Source organism: Gymnodraco acuticeps, unplaced genomic scaffold (genome assembly GCF_902827175.1).
Source record: "Gymnodraco acuticeps unplaced genomic scaffold, fGymAcu1.1, whole genome shotgun sequence".
NCBI classification, from domain to species: Eukaryota; Metazoa; Chordata; class Actinopteri; order Perciformes; family Bathydraconidae; genus Gymnodraco; species Gymnodraco acuticeps.
The window spans coordinates 34,929-52,044 of NW_022991957.1; the positions used below are offsets into that span (position 1 = coordinate 34,929).

Below are 17,116 nucleotides of genomic sequence, written 5' to 3' on the forward strand. Positions count from 1 at the left end.
TAGTAGAATAAATGAAAATGCAAGATCATTTAATGTCAGATTTTATATGTTTGATGTATTTCATGATCACAGTCAGAAGGCAGGTGCAGAGGTGCCTTTGGGAGCAGACGGGTGGGGTTACCTTGGTGAGAGCAGCCACCCTCTGAGCCAGCTCGGCCTCCACCTCCGGCAGAGTCTCAGCTTTACGGAGCGTCTGCTGAAGCTTCTGCTCCGCCAGCTCCAGCTTCTCCTGCAGCTGCCGGTTCCTGTCCTCCGTCTGCAACAATCAGACAAACAAACTAACATAGTCATTATTAGCAAACACGGAGAAGACTCTGTGCTTCATCCTCAGGGTTTGCTTCAAAGGTCACCTATTATTATGTCTCTTCTACATCAACATGTGTCCCCTCTTCTTCATGTCTCTTCTACATCAACATGTGTCCCCTCTTCTTCATGTCTCTTCTACATCAACATGTGTCCCCTCTTCTTCATGTCTCTTCTACATCAACATGTGTCCCCTCTTCTTCATGTCTCTTCTACATCAACATGTGTCCCCTCTTCTTCATGTCTCTTCTACATCAACATGTGTCCCCTCTTCTTCATGTCTCTTCTACATCCACATGTGTCCCCTCTTCTTCATGTCTCTTCTACATCCACATGTGTCCCCTCTTCTTCATGTCTCTTCCACATCAACATGTGTCCCCTCTTCTTCATGTCTCTTCTACATCAACATGTGTCCCCTCTTCTTCATGTCTCTTCTACATCAACATGTGTCCCCTCTTCTTCATGTCTCTTCTACATCAACACGTGTCCCCTCTTCTTCATGTCTCTTCTACATCAACACGTGTCCCCTCTTCTTCATGTCTCTTCTACATCAACACGTGTCCCTCTTCTTCATGTCCTCTTCTACATCAACATGTGTCCCCTCTTCTTCATGTCTCTTCTACATCAACATGTGTCCCCTCTTCTTCATGTCTCTTCTACATCAACATGTGTCCCCCTCTTCTTCATGTCTCTTCTACATCAACACGTGTCCCCTCTTCTTCATGTCTCTTCTACATCCACATGTGTCCCCTCTTCTTCATGTCTCTTCTACATCAACATGTGTCCCCTCTTCTTCATGTCTCTTCTACATCAACATGTGTCCCCTCTTCTTCATGTCTCTTCTACATCAACATGTGTCCCCTCTTCTTCATGTCTCTTCTACATCAACATGTGTCCCCTCTTCTTCATGTCTCTTCTACATCAACATGTGTCCCCTCTTCTTCATGTCTCTTCTACATCAACATGTGTCCCCTCTTCTTCATTTCTATTCTACATCAACATGTGTCCCCTCTCTTCATGTCTCTTCTACATCAACATGTGTCCCCTCTTCTTCATGTCTCTTCTACATCAACATGTGTCCCCTCTTCTCCATGTCTCTTCTACATCAACATGTGTCCCCTCTTCTACATCAACATGTGTCCCCTCTTCTTCATGTCTCTTCTACATCAACATGTGTCCCCTCTTCTTCATGTCCTCTTCTACATCAACATGTGTCCCCTCTTCTTCATGTCTCTTCTACATCAACATGTGTCCCCTCTTCTTCATGTCTCTTCTACATCAACATGTGTCCCCTCTTCTTCATGTCTCTTCTACATCAACATGTGTCCCCTCTTCTTCATGTCTCTTCTACATCAACATGTGTCCCCTCTGTGTAAAGAGACTCTGAAAGTTTCAGGAACAAAGATTCTCTCTCTTTTTGATCCATTTCTATAAAAACCTGTCTGAAAATGAGCTGATCAGATTTCGGCCACTTTATGATGTCATAATGATGTGTTGTCTTGAGTAACCATTAGCCAATCAGCAACCAAGGTAACCCCCCCCCCCCCCTTTTTAACCTGAACCTCCTCCTAGAGCACCATTGAGTTCTTTGTAACCAAATCTCTCTCAGAGGGGCGTGGGGAGGGGCTCCTTATTTTCATCTAAAGTAACAGACAGAGAATCAGCACTTTGGAAACAGGGCTGAAACAGAGGGGATTATGGGTAATGCTGCAATGATCTGTTTGGTGTTTCAGCCAATCAGAGACAGGTTCTGGATATATCTGAGACCTGTAATTATAATATTGATGGAAAACAGTATGATAGGGGACCTTTAAGGTGGAGAGAGTGGAGAGGACTTTAGAGAGAGGGAGACAAAGGGGGATGGGTGGGCAGGAAGTGTGGAGGAGAGCATTCATAGCGACACAAAGACGGACGAAGCGCAGAAGAAAGGAGGAGAGAGACGTCTCCATCTCAGTGAGTTCATCTAAAGAAACAGTCAGGGTGTTTGAGGCGTCCCATTCAATGCCTGCTGCGCCGTCACTGTGTGAAAACAGCAGCAGGAAGTCATTAGCAGAAAACTGACCGGAGAGCTGCAGGCCAACTCTGACACTAGAGTCAGCATCAGATTACAATGTGTTGATGTGTGCAGATTATGGCACATTATTATTTATTTTGGGTCAACATTGAGACACTGACTATTAACCATAATTATGTTTTACTCATGAAACATCTTGTGGTTTAGAATCAATCTCATTATGGATTAAACTTTATTAAAATAAAAAAAACACTGCTTTAATTGTAACATTGTATTATAACATATTATATATATAATTTAATGAGGATTTTGTAGCCTATACTTCGATCTGGTGCATTTTTACAGTAGCATGGGAACCTGAAAAAAGGGATGCGCTTGATTTATAACACAAGAGAAAACAAAAGCGTTTTATAATAACGTCAAAATTGTAATTGAAATAAAAATGTGGTTGATTGCACAGACGTTTTTTGTTTATCCACCTTAATCAAACTTATTTATATACCTCTTAGCTTTTAAGTTAAAATGCTGTGTAACCAACTGAATTTGATAAAAGGCATGTGTCTTTTGTTTTATTTATACGCTTTCCAAGTACATGTTAGGACAAAAAAGGTGAATAACTCAAACGTAAAGAAAAGAATCCTGCACAGACCTAGTAGATCTGATCCCATGTGATGCAGCTGCTTTAATGTTTTCATCTGTTGTCACCAGAGGTTGCGTTAGACTTTTTTGTTGCCCGTCATTTTGACGGACAGGATCGTAACATTTCCGTCCTAATCCATTAATACCCGTCGGGTCTGTAACAACGAGCTGACGACGACGGGGGGAGAGCACGCTCGTAAACTATTAGCGCCGGTGTTATGCCGTGTTTTGCCGTGTTTTGCCGCGTTGTGCCGTGTTGTGCCGTGTTGTGCCGTATTGTGCACCTCGCGGACATTTCAATGATTTGTACGGCAAAGTACGGCTTGGAACCGATATAATTTCCTTTTTGGAGGGCATGCATAACGCGGCATACCACCGGAGCCTCGCTGCGGGGAAACGTTGGCGCTGTTCCGAGTTTGATCTAATCTGTCAAAATGACGGACTGCTTTCAGATTTTTCCGTCATTGTTAAAAAAAATCCGTCATAGACGGAAAAATATTCGGTTAACGCGTCCTCTGGTTGTCACACTCAATGATTTTTTGAAAGTTTTATTCTAGGATTGAGGGGTCTACCTGTCTGAAGAGCGAATCCTTGTTGGCCACTTCGTTCTCCAGCTTGTCGTTGAGGTCGTGGACGGAGGTGGCTTCGCGCTGAGCCGCCAGGTAGCGTTTCTCCAGGGTGGTGATCCGCTCCTCCATGTCATCCTTCTGAGCCATGGACTACACACACACACACACACACACACACACACACACACACACACACACACACACACATTTACATTAGTGTAAAGCAGCAGAAGTGTTTAGAGAAACAGCTCAATAGCATATTAAACAAGTACTGTCACATACAGTCCACATATTTAAATATTATTACAATTAACAGTCGTTATCTCCACTGTGCATTGTCTGATTTTACATTCCATTGACATGTATATAGTTGACTTATTCCATCATTATACTTACTAATTTGCACTCTTCAAGATAACTTTTGTAATTGATGTCTTAAATATATTGTTCGTTGCACTGTTGGAGGAGCCGGGGACTTCATGTAATGACAACAAAGGTAGCTGTTGTGTAGAAAACAAGAAAGCCTTGATTCCTTGAGAATTTCGTTTGAAAGTCAATGATGGGGAAAATACAAAACAGCTTTATACTGCAGTGTACTTTTAACTGATTATGTCTTCCCCTCAGTGTTGTCAATTCAAGAAGAATGCCCAACAACAAAATGATAAACCCCATTACGTGACAAAATACATATAAGTAAAAAAATCTACTTTACAGTTATTGTTTTTCTTGTATTTATGTTTAGTTTAATCCTCTTCATCCCCTGTGGGAAAAACAGTAAGGCCAGAATGAGATCTAGCTCAAGTCGCACCGCTCTGTTCTAGGGCTGCTCGATTATGGCAAAAATCATAATCTCGATTATTTGGGTCAATAATTGTAATTGCGATTATTAAATGCGATTATTCATTGACTTTGAAAACATCCATTTATTGGAGAAAAAAATGTGAATAGTATGTTTTTAACAGTTGATTACCCTGAACTTTAAGTTTAATTCAACTGAAAAACGAAAAAATAAATAAATAAATAATCGTTTTATTTCGATTACGTTGTTTTCGTAATCGTTGCAAGCCATAATCGTAATCGCGATTAAAATACGATTACTGGAGCAGCCCTACTCTGTTCACATATCTTCATACAATAGGTTATATAATAAAATGACAGAGGCCATCAAATGTGTGTTACATGCATGCTGACAAACACAATATCCTGCATGAGTGATTTTGTGATGAAATTCCTTAAAATCATTCGTTTTTTATATTTAAAAAATGATGCTGTATGAATTGAGTACAATTTTACAACAATTCCTGTATCAAAAGAAAAAGTAAAAACTAAAGTTTGTTTTTTTATACTTCCACATAATTATTATATTTCTAATATTGAAAGTCATTTAGCTTCGACTTAATTGCACTCCCACTTTGTTTTGATGATAACATCGTACTCTTTAAAAGCATAAAGACAACGGACTCACATTTATTGAACTAACATTTTCACCTGCCACTAAAAACATGGAAAAACTAAATGAATTAAAATGTAATAAATCAAACTCACCTCTCTCAGGTCTCTCTGCAGCCGCGTGTTCACATCTTCGGACTTGATGACGTCTTTTCGGGCCGTGTCCAGGTCCTCCTCCAGCTCGTTGATGCGTGAAACCATGGCAACCATGCGTTCCTTCATCTGGCCCAGATCAGCGGTCTGACGGTCGACGACGTCCTGTAGCTCCCCGACCTTCAGGAAGCCGTGACCCGACTCCTCGTCCTGACTCAGGGAGCCGTCCGACGACCGCTGGGGAGGAAGCACCAACAAGTGTTTCAGCAGAAGATAATTTGGTTTAAAAAAGAGCCGTTTCACCGAGGGCCTTCTTTGAAAATCTAATTAGGAAATGGAAGAAATCAGGAACGAAGATTCTGAAACGAAGATTTGAAATAGGGGGGTCCGGCACGAACAGTTTTATAGCCTTTATTTAAATCATTGGTGTCTTAAAAGTTTATGTTTTGTTTGTTTATCTGTCAATAACAAATGTTTTCTTTAAGAAAAAATGAAATATATATGTTAATAATTTAGTTTTTTGGAGAAGGGGTGGGATTAAATAAGTGTAAACTTCTTCCCACACCTTTTCGGATGTGTAATCAAGTAGATCATTTGTTTATACATAACTTAGAATCAGTAATATTTCTGTATATTAAATTTGACACTGCTTAATTTTGTATTGAATAATAATTCTCATGTATTATTGTTTTACACATTTAAGATAAATCTAATCAAATCAATGCGTTTAAAGACGAGTTATTTTCTCCATTCAATTGACTGAGCCGAGAGCAGGGGATTGAAGGCGGGGCTTAGTGTAAACATGGAGAAGCGTTCAGTTACTATGCTCCAAATATCTGGAACAAACTCCCAGAAACCTGCCGGTACTCTGACTACTTTTAAATCCAGGCTGAAGACTTTTCTTTTTGTCGCTGCTTTTAATTGAGACATTCACATCTCACACTAAACTGTAACTTTTACTCATGTACCTGTGTCATTCATGTTTTACTATCTTTGCTTTTAAATACGTGTCTAATATATAATATGTTCCAACTGCACTATTTCTTAAATGCTCTTAATGTCTTTCATTTTTTGTAAAGCACTTTGAATTGCCTTGTGTTTAAAGGTGCTATATAACTAAACTTGCATGCATGCTCTTTTGGCCCAGATGCAGGTACTTTTGCTCTCTACGAGTCAGGCTAATTTGGCTTCACGCGCCACTGAGAAAGGTTCATAGGATTGAACATATCCTGCACCGACAGCTGCATCCAGGTCACTTTATACGTCAATGGCCTCGCCCCCATCCTGGTTTACTTTCCCGTGTATCGCAGTGCGGTGAGCTCACCTTGCCGTTGGTGCTCGGCGTGTTTTCCGAGTTGTGGTTGACCTCGCTGGTCCCGTCTGCCAGCCCTCTCTTCTGGCTGCTCTGCTCCCTGAGGTACGCCAACTACACAAACACATCAGCATCTGTTAACACCGTTCAGTCACTCAAGTCAGGAGTTTACAAAAACACATTGCAACAGATCTTTCAGAATAAAACCCAGGGTTAGACTCTAATGCAGGGGTGGCCAACCCGCGGCTCTCGAGCCGCATGCGGCTCTTTGCCAAGTTTCATGCGGCTCGTCTTCAGTTCATATCGAATTGTATATGTGTGAGTTTGGGGGAGAGACACTGACTCCTGACTAGTGTTGCACGGTGTACCGATACTTGAAAGGTACCGCGATACCCTGCCGTTAAAAACGGTACGATTCCTCCGTTTCATTAGTATCGGTACTTTAAGAATAACGGGGGAAAGTACTCCGGTGAGAAAGCGCCGTTTTAATAAGAGCCGTGTGTGTTCAGCGCTCTGCTTCCACTCCCTGCACTGCAGCCGTGCCTGCAGTCCCGCCCCTCTCAAGCACGCTCTAAATCCCTCCCCTCTCTCGTGCACGCGCTAGCTGCCAGAGCACGTGAGAAAACGAGAAGCATGGCTGCAAGTGGGAGTGCAACTGCCGCTGCGCCTCGGCTTGTTGACAAAAAAGACGCCAGAAGCGAAATTTGGAAGTATTTTAGCTATATCTCTGACAGTGAGGGCAAGCCTACGGACACCACGAGGCCTGTCTGTAAGACATTTATTTATTTTATTTAATACGAATTCTTGTCATTTATTTTATTTATTGTTCTCATTGTTTAAAAGTGTGTGTTATGGTTATGGTTCTGGTGTGAAATAAAGCACGATAATTACATTTAAGACTGTTTCCCTTTTTTTAAGAACAGTATTGAAAAAGAATCGGAATCGCAATTCTTGACTTATATGAAAATGTTGGTATCGTGACAACACTAGCTCCTCCTGACAGTTAAACCTGATATTTAGTAGGTCTGTTAAGTATTGAATGCTGATCATTCTGACGTAATTTGGCCGCTCAAAGTTGTTTGGGCTCGGATAAAATCGCTCCGTTACTTTCGTCCCGTGTTACTTTCGTCCCGGCTCTCCCTACGTGTGTATGTGTGGTGTCAGGTGTCAGTATGAGAGGATGACAGCGCGTCTAATTTTGATGTGGCCCAAGAGCCAATCACAATAATACCTGCGATGCAGTGAACCAATCACCTTTGAGGGGGGGAAACCTATTGTTGATTAAACACTATCCAGTGATTCCCCTACCATTGTCTTGGAGGGGCGCTGCGCCCCGCCAACGGAGCCCCGCGCCCCCCCCTGAAATTCAAGGTGTTTAATAAATATATATAATTGTTTTTTTTAATATATATATATAGCACCAGATTGCAAATAATCTATAACTACTGTCACTTTTCACATTGAACATGTGCTCTTTTATTAAATAAACTAAACGCTTTCATCTTAAGTTGTGAGTTTATTGTTTTTGACCCTAAGAAACAGATGCATTCATCAATAACAATAATACACAGCTCCTCTCTCTGCTCCAGAGGATTTTAAAAATATATATCCCAATGCCACAAAGATGCATCAGTGACGTGGTTGACATCTTGTCTCCAGAAAACAAAAAACTGAAACAAGCGGTATCAGTGACTGTGTGTTTGATGTGGCTCTTTGCAGTAACATAGAAAACATGTGGCTCTTAACCTCTGACTGGTTGGCCACCCCTGCTCTAATGCATTAAGACCACATTGAGGAATCCTTTTGAAAGGGTGTCATATTCAGATTGATATTCTGTATAAACTGTTAAGTCCCCTGAGACAAATGTTTAATATTGGACTGTATCAATTAACTTTGATTGATTGAAATAATTTGCAATGCTGTTATTTCTAATCTAAACAAGTACTGTGTGTGCGTGCGTGTGTGTGCGTGCGTGTGTGTGTGTGTGTGTGCGTGTATGTGTGTGTGCGTGTGTGTGTGTGTGTGTGTGTGTGTGTGTGCGCATGTGTGTGTGCGTGTGTGTGTGTGTGTGTGTGTGCGCATGTGTGTGTGCGTGTGTGTGTGTGTGTGTGTGTGTGTGTGTGTGTGTGTGTGTGTGGTCCAAGGCAGATTACCAGGAACAAAAGATGACCGAAGCAGAGAGGAAATCTAGGACACTTCCCAAAGATCCTCTGGGCCTTTTGTCAATCTCGATCCCATTCAACACACAGCACTAAAAAGCTCTGCATTCATGAACACATGTGTGTACGTCAGAGCTGGGAGTCTCTTCCTGAGATATATACAGTGAATACTCCAGATGTATTCAGTACGGCAGAGACTTCTGAAGCAGGTCAAATGTGCACAAATCCATGTGATAGAATACACATTGCATTGAGTCAAGTGTTTGTTGCCAGCATCTCCTGGTGTGTAAAAGTCTCTTAATGTAATACATGATAACAGCTGAACTAGACTTTGATGAGCTTGTCAAAGAGTCTCTATTCAGGTTCTGTAGGAACAGAACAATGTCAAAGTAGAAATGTTTTCATACATGTATCATGTGCCATAAGGTTTGGTCCCTGTAATTCACCAACTTTACATTAAAGGCGGGGTAGGTAATCCACTTCAGAAACACTTGTGGTTATATTCCATGGAATGCTCTTAACACCCCGATAGCAATGAATGCATGAAATGCTTTGACAACAAACAAATGTCATCAGTGGAAGCCGTGGCGCTGTAAAAAGCTCGACCAATCATCTGAGCCGGCTAAAGTAACTGGATGGCCTACCTGCCTGTCAGCCTTCCATCTGTGCACAAACTTATCTCGTGCCCTCATTGGTCATGTGCGCGTTCGTGTGTGTTGGAGGAGGGGCTCTGTGAGGAAGTCTGAAGGAAGGGGCAGATTTGTTTCGGCTGCGTACTTTCAAATTCTGGCGCGTTTCTCCATTCTCACCTACCCTACCTTTAATGTCAAGATTAACAAACTAAAAAAAACTCTTAAAATCTGTGTATTCGCATCATTTGACTTGTCCTTTAAATATTGAAATCTAACAATAACTGCAGTAAAAAAGAGATAGTATATAGGGGCTGCCAAGATAAAGCCCAACTGCTGTTTGGGTGACGTATTCTTGTAGTTCAACACATTATGAGGGATACATGTGCGACATTTAAGCCTACATGTATCACTCAAGTTGAAAAGCTGAGACTATAAACAGCTTTAGAAGGTTAGGTGATTTTAATGTAGGCAGTTAAGTTGTTCTCGCGAATATGTTTTCATCACATGAATGCAGTGTATTATAGATATTTGGTATGGAGTTGGCGTACCTATTGAATAGCTAATTCCATTATAAGTGTGCTTACTTCTTTGTGTGACATGGTGAGCTGCTCCTCCAATGCGCTGCATCTTTCCAGAGCAACACGTAGTCGCTCCCTCACCTACAACACACGTGACAGAACAGATGAACAAAACCCACACACACACACACACACACACACACACACACACACACACACACACACCACACACACACACACACACACACACACACACACACACACACACACACACACACACACACACACACTACACACACACACACACACACACACCACACACACACACACACACACACACACACACACACACACACACACACACACACACACACACACACACACACACACACACACACACACACACCTTCTCATCGAGGGCTTTGTGGTGTTCAAAAAGTGACTTGAGGGCTTTGAGGACTTCCACCTCACTGGAGACTCCTGCAGGAGACTGAGCCTGCCTCTTCACCACCGTCATCCTCAGGCTGCGCTCGTGCCGAGACACCAGGCACTCCAGGTGCTCCAGCAGCAGCTGATCACACCAGAGGAGAACAGGGGAGAAAACATCACATCAAGATCCATTGCTCAAGTGCAGAAGCAAAGAAACCTGTCCTACGCATGTATAACTAACTACAGGTGAGGAAGCAAGTTAACTCTTAGATGCATTGTGACACAACTGAAATGTCTTGATGCAGAAAAGGTCATTATTAAGTTAAAAGCCAATACTTGTGAACATATGAAGTAACGATGTGGGTACCTTTGCATGGTGAATCGTAATGGACTTTAACGCTCCAAGTTGTCACACAAAGGGGAACAAACGAATCGTGTTCATGTAACATTGTGTTGCATCAAGAAGCACCAGTAGGTGTTATAATTGCATGGTAGCCCCTCGAGACCCCACCTCGATGAATCACTTTACACTAATTGTTTATCCGCCACCAGCATAAAGCGTTGGTGAACCTGTAATGAGTTTGTTGCTCTTGTATATTTGTTGCATTAATTGATGTTTTTTCCACGGTGGATATGTACAGTATATATTTTCTGTATGTTTATTTGTTATTTAATTATATTTATTTGTATTGTATCTTTTTAACTCGTGTGTAATGCTCGATAACATTACTGCTGTTTCCCATTTTTAACATAAGTTTCATCGCCTTGTCTTTCGTTTCACTCGAGTCCACCGCTCAATATTGTTTACAACATACAGTTGTGATGTTGAATATTAAAAAGGACAAACTCTAATGCAACAAGTACGCAAGAGAAAAGGCTTCCAGTCAGAGACAGTAGGGACTCACACTCTGTTTGACTCTGGTATGCTGATGGAGTCTGATGTGATTGAAGCGTCACTAAGGTCAAATCAAATCCAAAAATCCCACAGCTCAGCAAAACTCGCAAACAATAAAATAAGTAAAACATTTGTGAAATAAATTAATAAACACAATTCTTTAGCAATAGATGATGAACAGTGGAGCCCTGCAGTGTGTGGGACCTTTAGAAACCTCCTCTTGAGAACGCACAGCGGCATGTGAAGACATCTAATGTCAGTTGTTGGAATATTTGGATGATTGAGCAATTTGCCACGCCCCAAACTCGTGACAACGGGTTGTTTTATAGGATATACTTATGGGATTTGTCAACCAGTGTTACGACAACATCCATTCCCAAAACAGACACATGGAGGAATTCAACCGATACGTCAGGAGTACGCAGGCGATGTGTAACACTTGTTGGATAATGCAGTGTGTGTGTGTGTGTACTAACCCGTGTGTTGTTTCTCTCCGCCTTCAGCTCAGCAATCTCCTCCTCCTTCTCCAGAAGGTGCTCTCGGCATATGTTCACCTCCTTTGTTAGTGCAGCAAACTCCTAGAATAGAAATATACAAATACAGAAACATGTAAGCACTTCTTAGTGAGCGCAGATCTGGTTTTCCGAAGACGCTGCGATAGAGAAAAAGAACTAAAGGTGGATAATACTGAGGCTGGGAGCTTGTATGTTTTTTACGGGTCTCAATCGGTCAAAACATTTAATTGCGTTAATCACAATTATAATTTAGTTTAAAAGAGTATTTTTCCATAGTTTAGGGGGAAATACACGCGTGGTGTTGTGATAAAGAAATGCATGACAAACTGGTAGACGAAATCTAGGGTTTTTTACTTTATTATAACTTGATTCCTGAATTATTGCCACGATTTACCGACACTTAGCTAAAGCATCGATAAGGCTGGATTCACAGCAGGGAGCCGCTGTGATAATAAGAGCTCCACAGGGCATATCATCTCCGCTGCTATCAAACTGCGAGCACGATCTCTTCCTCCAGTGGTGACCCTTAACTAACTCCTGTAATGGACATTCTGATTATCAGAGAATTGGATGCTGTGATGTTATATTTAACATATACATAATAATACTCTGTAAGCCTGACATGTCAAGAGACAGAAGATCTCAGCACTCAGGGAGGTGATCAGTCACAAGGTGCCATGAAACCAGTGTAATCAGTGACCTCTTCCTGGGTCTCTTGTACTCTGATGGGGTCATAGGTCAGTAATCTCAAGACTAAGCATTTTTGTAACTGTATAAAATCTCTCTTCAGTTTGAGTAGTTGCACTCGGCTGTGGAGACATTGCTCTTCGTGTTGTTTGCCTCTTTTGCAAAAGATTAAAGAACCAGAAAGACATCTCTCTCACTAGTTCATATCAAGAATTCCCACCACACTCCCACTGTGCAATTCCAGTCAGTTTACGGTTCACTTTATGGTAACAAGGTGTACGATAAGAAGTTGGGGTTATATTTTGTCATCTTTTTAGCGCGCCAAGGTTTACACATTTATCGTGAGCGTTAAATAGGCCCCATTATGCTTTTTGGGGTTGTTCCTTTCCCGTGGTGTGTTATAGGTCTTCAAAGGCTCCACACACTCCCCCCACCCCAACTCAATGCCCAGCAGCATGACACAACTCTTAACAGCTTGATCAGACCCGAGGAGCTCCTGCACCTCACGCTACAGGTCCCACCCTTGGGGCTTAAAATAGAAGACGTCTTTAGCAATATGACATGATAAATATAGCAAGGTAAGCCAACAAATATGAGAGGGCCCTGACGGCTTTTTTTGTTATTTTTTAGTTATATTTTTCATTAGTTTTACCAAAAAAACTTGATTTAATTGTATTTAAAATAAAATGTCCAAAGAAATAAATCCTTCGAATCTGCCTGTTCAGCTTCTGTTGGAACGTGAAGGGTTAAATGAAAGAAGCTCCTTGAGCCGTCTCTGCGAGTCACTGTGAAGACGGCTATGAATCCCCTTAGGGCCCGCTATAGTAACTCAACGAGAGAGTAATGTCAAATGACAGTACAATTGACCAATCATATCTTCCCTCTAAATGGGCGGGCTTTATTTTCGTGGACTTTATGACAAGTTCCGCCCGCTGTGAGGTCGATGCATGTGGTGCAGTGATGCGTCCTAAAACCTGGAAGTAAGCTGCGCTCGGGTTCCCTCGACAGAAAGCAGTGGGATTTCTCCAGAGGGTTTTGGAAGATAGCTGGAAATCAGGTCTGTGGAAAACGAACCGGATAATATCCACATGTCTATCCTACTTTTATTATTTTAAATCTAATCGATAGATTTATGATCGATAGATTTATGATTAGCATAAGTTCGTTCATGATGGCTCATGTCAGCGATAGTGATCAAATCAAGTTTTATTTATATAGCACATTTTTAAACGCTTTTTGGTCGAGCCAAAGTGCTGTACATATAACTTTACAGCAAATACAACACAGTTTGTGCAGAATATCAGTATGAGAAAATGACACCCTCTGTCCTTAGACCCTCTGTCCTTAGACCCTCTGTCCTTAGACCCTCTGTCCTTAGACCCTCTGTCCTTAGACCCTCTGTCCGTAGACCCTCACATTGTACAAGGAAACACTTCCAGAGAAAACCCACAGTTTAAAGGGAACATGGGAGAAACCTCAGGGAGAGCAACAGAGGAGGGATCCCTCTCCCAGGACAGACAGACGTGCAATAGATGCCGTGTGGAAATCGAAGAGATAATACATTTTCAACATATAGACCGAATGTTAGGAAATGCATGATGACATCGTTGCGAAATTATTAACCGAGTCATTTTCAAGATTGAGTTCCAATGATAAACTGGCAAAGGATCGGCTGCATGACCCGCCATCAAGTGCTTCATCCAGAAGGACAGGAGGATGGACTTTGTGTTTCAGTGATTTATCACCAAAGGTCATTAAGTCATTTTCAATGTGGGTCGCCGTGCCGACTTCATTCATTTGTAATTGTTCCTTGGCTGTGGGTGCCCGGTCATGATAGGTGTTTATATAAATGGTGTTGTTCTGTGTGGTGGAGCCACCCCGGGCCGTTGTTTTGATATTCCGCTGAAGTATACGCTGTGACGTAATAACTCTTCTTTTCTTTCGAGGGAAGGAGGGGGGGGGGGGGGTAGGTATAAAAGTCACGGCTCGCCACTGGTCAGCACAGGATCATTAGGCTGGGAAGCAGAAGGTGCAGAAAGAGCATTCACATACTGATATCCTGCTTGTGTAAACAGTCACTTTATCTCCTGCATCGCTTTATCGGAGTGGGTTCTGCGATGATCACACAATAAAAGGCCGTGCACATTCCTCTCTCGGCATGCCATCCACAAAGGGATCTGTATCAATGATCAACAATCCAAACTCATTGATGCAAAGCCAAAACTTCAGCAATGACTTAAGATAAGCTTTTACTTAGAAATTCCCATGGCATGTCTGCGTCACAACAAGCGCACCACTTCTCTTAACATTGGAAAAGTGCTTAAACACAAGACATCTACTTTATACACACAAATAGATCGAAGTGGTATTTTTATTATTTGAAAATAAAAGATTGCTTTGGATTTAAATACCAGGAAAAGAACAGTAATATAAATTGTATAGTTCCCTTTTTCTTAGTTGATATAAATGCAACTACCGTGTGAAACGGCCATCTGATATCGAGTTCATATAAAAACCATATTGTGGTGGACTTGAAAATATTCATCATGGTTTAATTATTCTATCAGAGACTCTTCACACACACACACACACACACACACACACACACACACACACACACACACACACACACACACACACACACACACACACACACACACACACAACACACACACACCACACACACCACACACACACACACACACACACACACACACACACAACACACACACACACACACACCACACACACACACACACACACACACACACACACACACACACACACACACTTTTAGGGATTACATGCATGGTTGGTCCTAAAGAATGTGCCATCCTGATTTTTGCCCTGCAGAAGCTAGCACAGGCGCGCTGAGTTGCGAGGCCTTCTTGCTATATTTCCTACAGCTGGGAGTGTGTGTGTGCGAGAGTGTGTGTGTGTGTGTGTGTGTGTGAGTCTGTAGGGGCTGGGGAAGGGGGGGTTTGGAGCTGGAACTGATCGTTCTTTTCAGTCACTACCACAACTATTCTCCTGCCTTCACTGCAGCCTTGGAGCTTGTGCAGAGCCTGGCACAGACTCAGCTTCCCTGAAAGGAGTCAGTGGGAGTTTCCTATTGGCTAGGACCAACGCCTCTGCTCTCTGCTAGCCAATGAGAGAGCAGCAGAGGCGGGCTCTGGGGTAATTACAGAGCGGCTTACTTCCTACATTCCTGCAGCAACCTTAAGATTGTCTTTTGCCTTTGAACGCCCACTTTGTCCCTCCCTATTATTTACACTCAACATCATATGTTGTAGACGAACGGGAGTGTTTTGTACTTGTTTGCAGATTGAACATTTGAAGTGCGGTTACATTAAGTCCAGAACAATCAGGCTTTAGAGAAGAACCCACAAGATACTTACTGGCTTATACATGTCAGTATATAGAACCAGTGAAATTAGCAATTAAAAGTGATCAATCATTGAAGATATGTGTGGACTGCAGACTCCGATGTGTTTTTCTAATACGTTGTATTCATCTTAATGTATGTGTGTGAGAACTTTGCAGAAGCAAGCAGAAAGAGACAAAGTATGGTCCTTTTCCTCCATGTGGTAAACGGTTAAACAAAATGTTAAACAGGCCCAGACTGGAGCATCGACCCACAGACCCCCTCCCTCTCTGTTTAACATGCACGAGCCCACCCACATGCTAAAGAAAGTACTGTGATGACAGTCATTTGGGATAGTAGCACATAAGGAAGAGACATGCATAATACAACACAAGGTCGACATGAGACGATCTCGTACTCATGTAACTTACCATTTGAAAATAACGTAAAATAATGTTCTTCATTTCTATCTACATTAGAATCAGGTTTTCTGTCAAGTAAGGAATTTGCTTGTGTATAAAAGTGCATTAATATACAATGTTTTAATTCTTTAAACCACATTGAAGTTAGGGCCTCATAATTTGTAGACGTACAATTATTGTTTTACTGATAATGCAAATGCAATAGAAGTTGTGAAGTAAGAAGGAATCACTATTTTTGAAACACATTTTAAAACCATTATAGATTGAATTAGTGTGATTTCTTTAAGAGGATCTTTACCAAACAAATATGTTTTGTTAAGTCTGAAGATAACTCTTTGTATGCTTGGACTGTCCCTGCAGCTCCACGATACTTCCATCAGATATTGACACATATTTTTGCCGTTTTTTTGTTGCCTAGAAATACTACGCATACTGCGAGTCCAACGTACAACGTTTCGATTAATAATGCAGCCTGACTACCCTTTGTATTATCTCCGTAGATCCAGTGTCAGATTTAAATAGCTGTGAAAGCATCAGATTGGGGTCAACATGTTTACAGCATTGAATACTTTATTCCCCAAACATATGAATGCATTTTGAATCTGCTGATTGAACACCGTATAGTTATAAGCGTGTAAAGACGTGATGGCAGCTACGGGCTTTACAGCGTGATCTGTCTCTCCCTCCCTAAACTGAAGACTGTTAGAGGGGACACGCTGGTTCGGAGTGGACTGAGCTTCGTAAGCCTCAGAACAGGGGAGGGGATTAAGGGATGGGGGGGGGTCACAAATATGTGTGCCAACATATTAAAGGAACAGTGTTACAAAACACAGGAGGAGGAACACACAAAAGCTTTCCAGGGATAAGCACTCGTCCTCTCGGGGAAGAGTGTCCCGGCACCTTGGTGGCACTGAGACAGAAGCTCAATTCTGTGTCTATGTATATAATATATAAACGTTATGCATTACCATAGTGTTAAGAGATATGTCTGAATGGGAGAGGGGGAAATGTGAGCACTGGAAAGGCAAAATAACATGAATGCAGTTTGCAAACACTTCAAACTGAATTTCGGTGCTTTTTTTTAACAGTTTTAAATTGAATATTTGCTTATATGCC

General features: G+C 41.8%; 1 protein-coding gene across 13 annotated transcripts in view; it reads right to left on the reverse strand.

Annotated features, from left to right (window-relative positions):
- Positions 1 to 17,116, reverse strand: part of ppfia1 (PTPRF interacting protein alpha 1) — a gene marked incomplete at its 3' end in the record, with an annotated part of 64,262 nt that overhangs the window by 34,293 nt on the left and 12,853 nt on the right. For all 13 annotated transcript variants that reach the window (XM_034200680.1, XM_034200691.1, XM_034200682.1 and 10 more), the window contains 7 exon segments: positions 122 to 256; positions 3,529 to 3,675; positions 5,071 to 5,304; positions 6,392 to 6,493; positions 9,755 to 9,829; positions 10,095 to 10,259; positions 11,489 to 11,590. In XM_034200680.1, the coding sequence (XP_034056571.1) occupies positions 122 to 256; positions 3,529 to 3,675; positions 5,071 to 5,304; positions 6,392 to 6,493; positions 9,755 to 9,829; positions 10,095 to 10,259; positions 11,489 to 11,590 (960 nt within the window).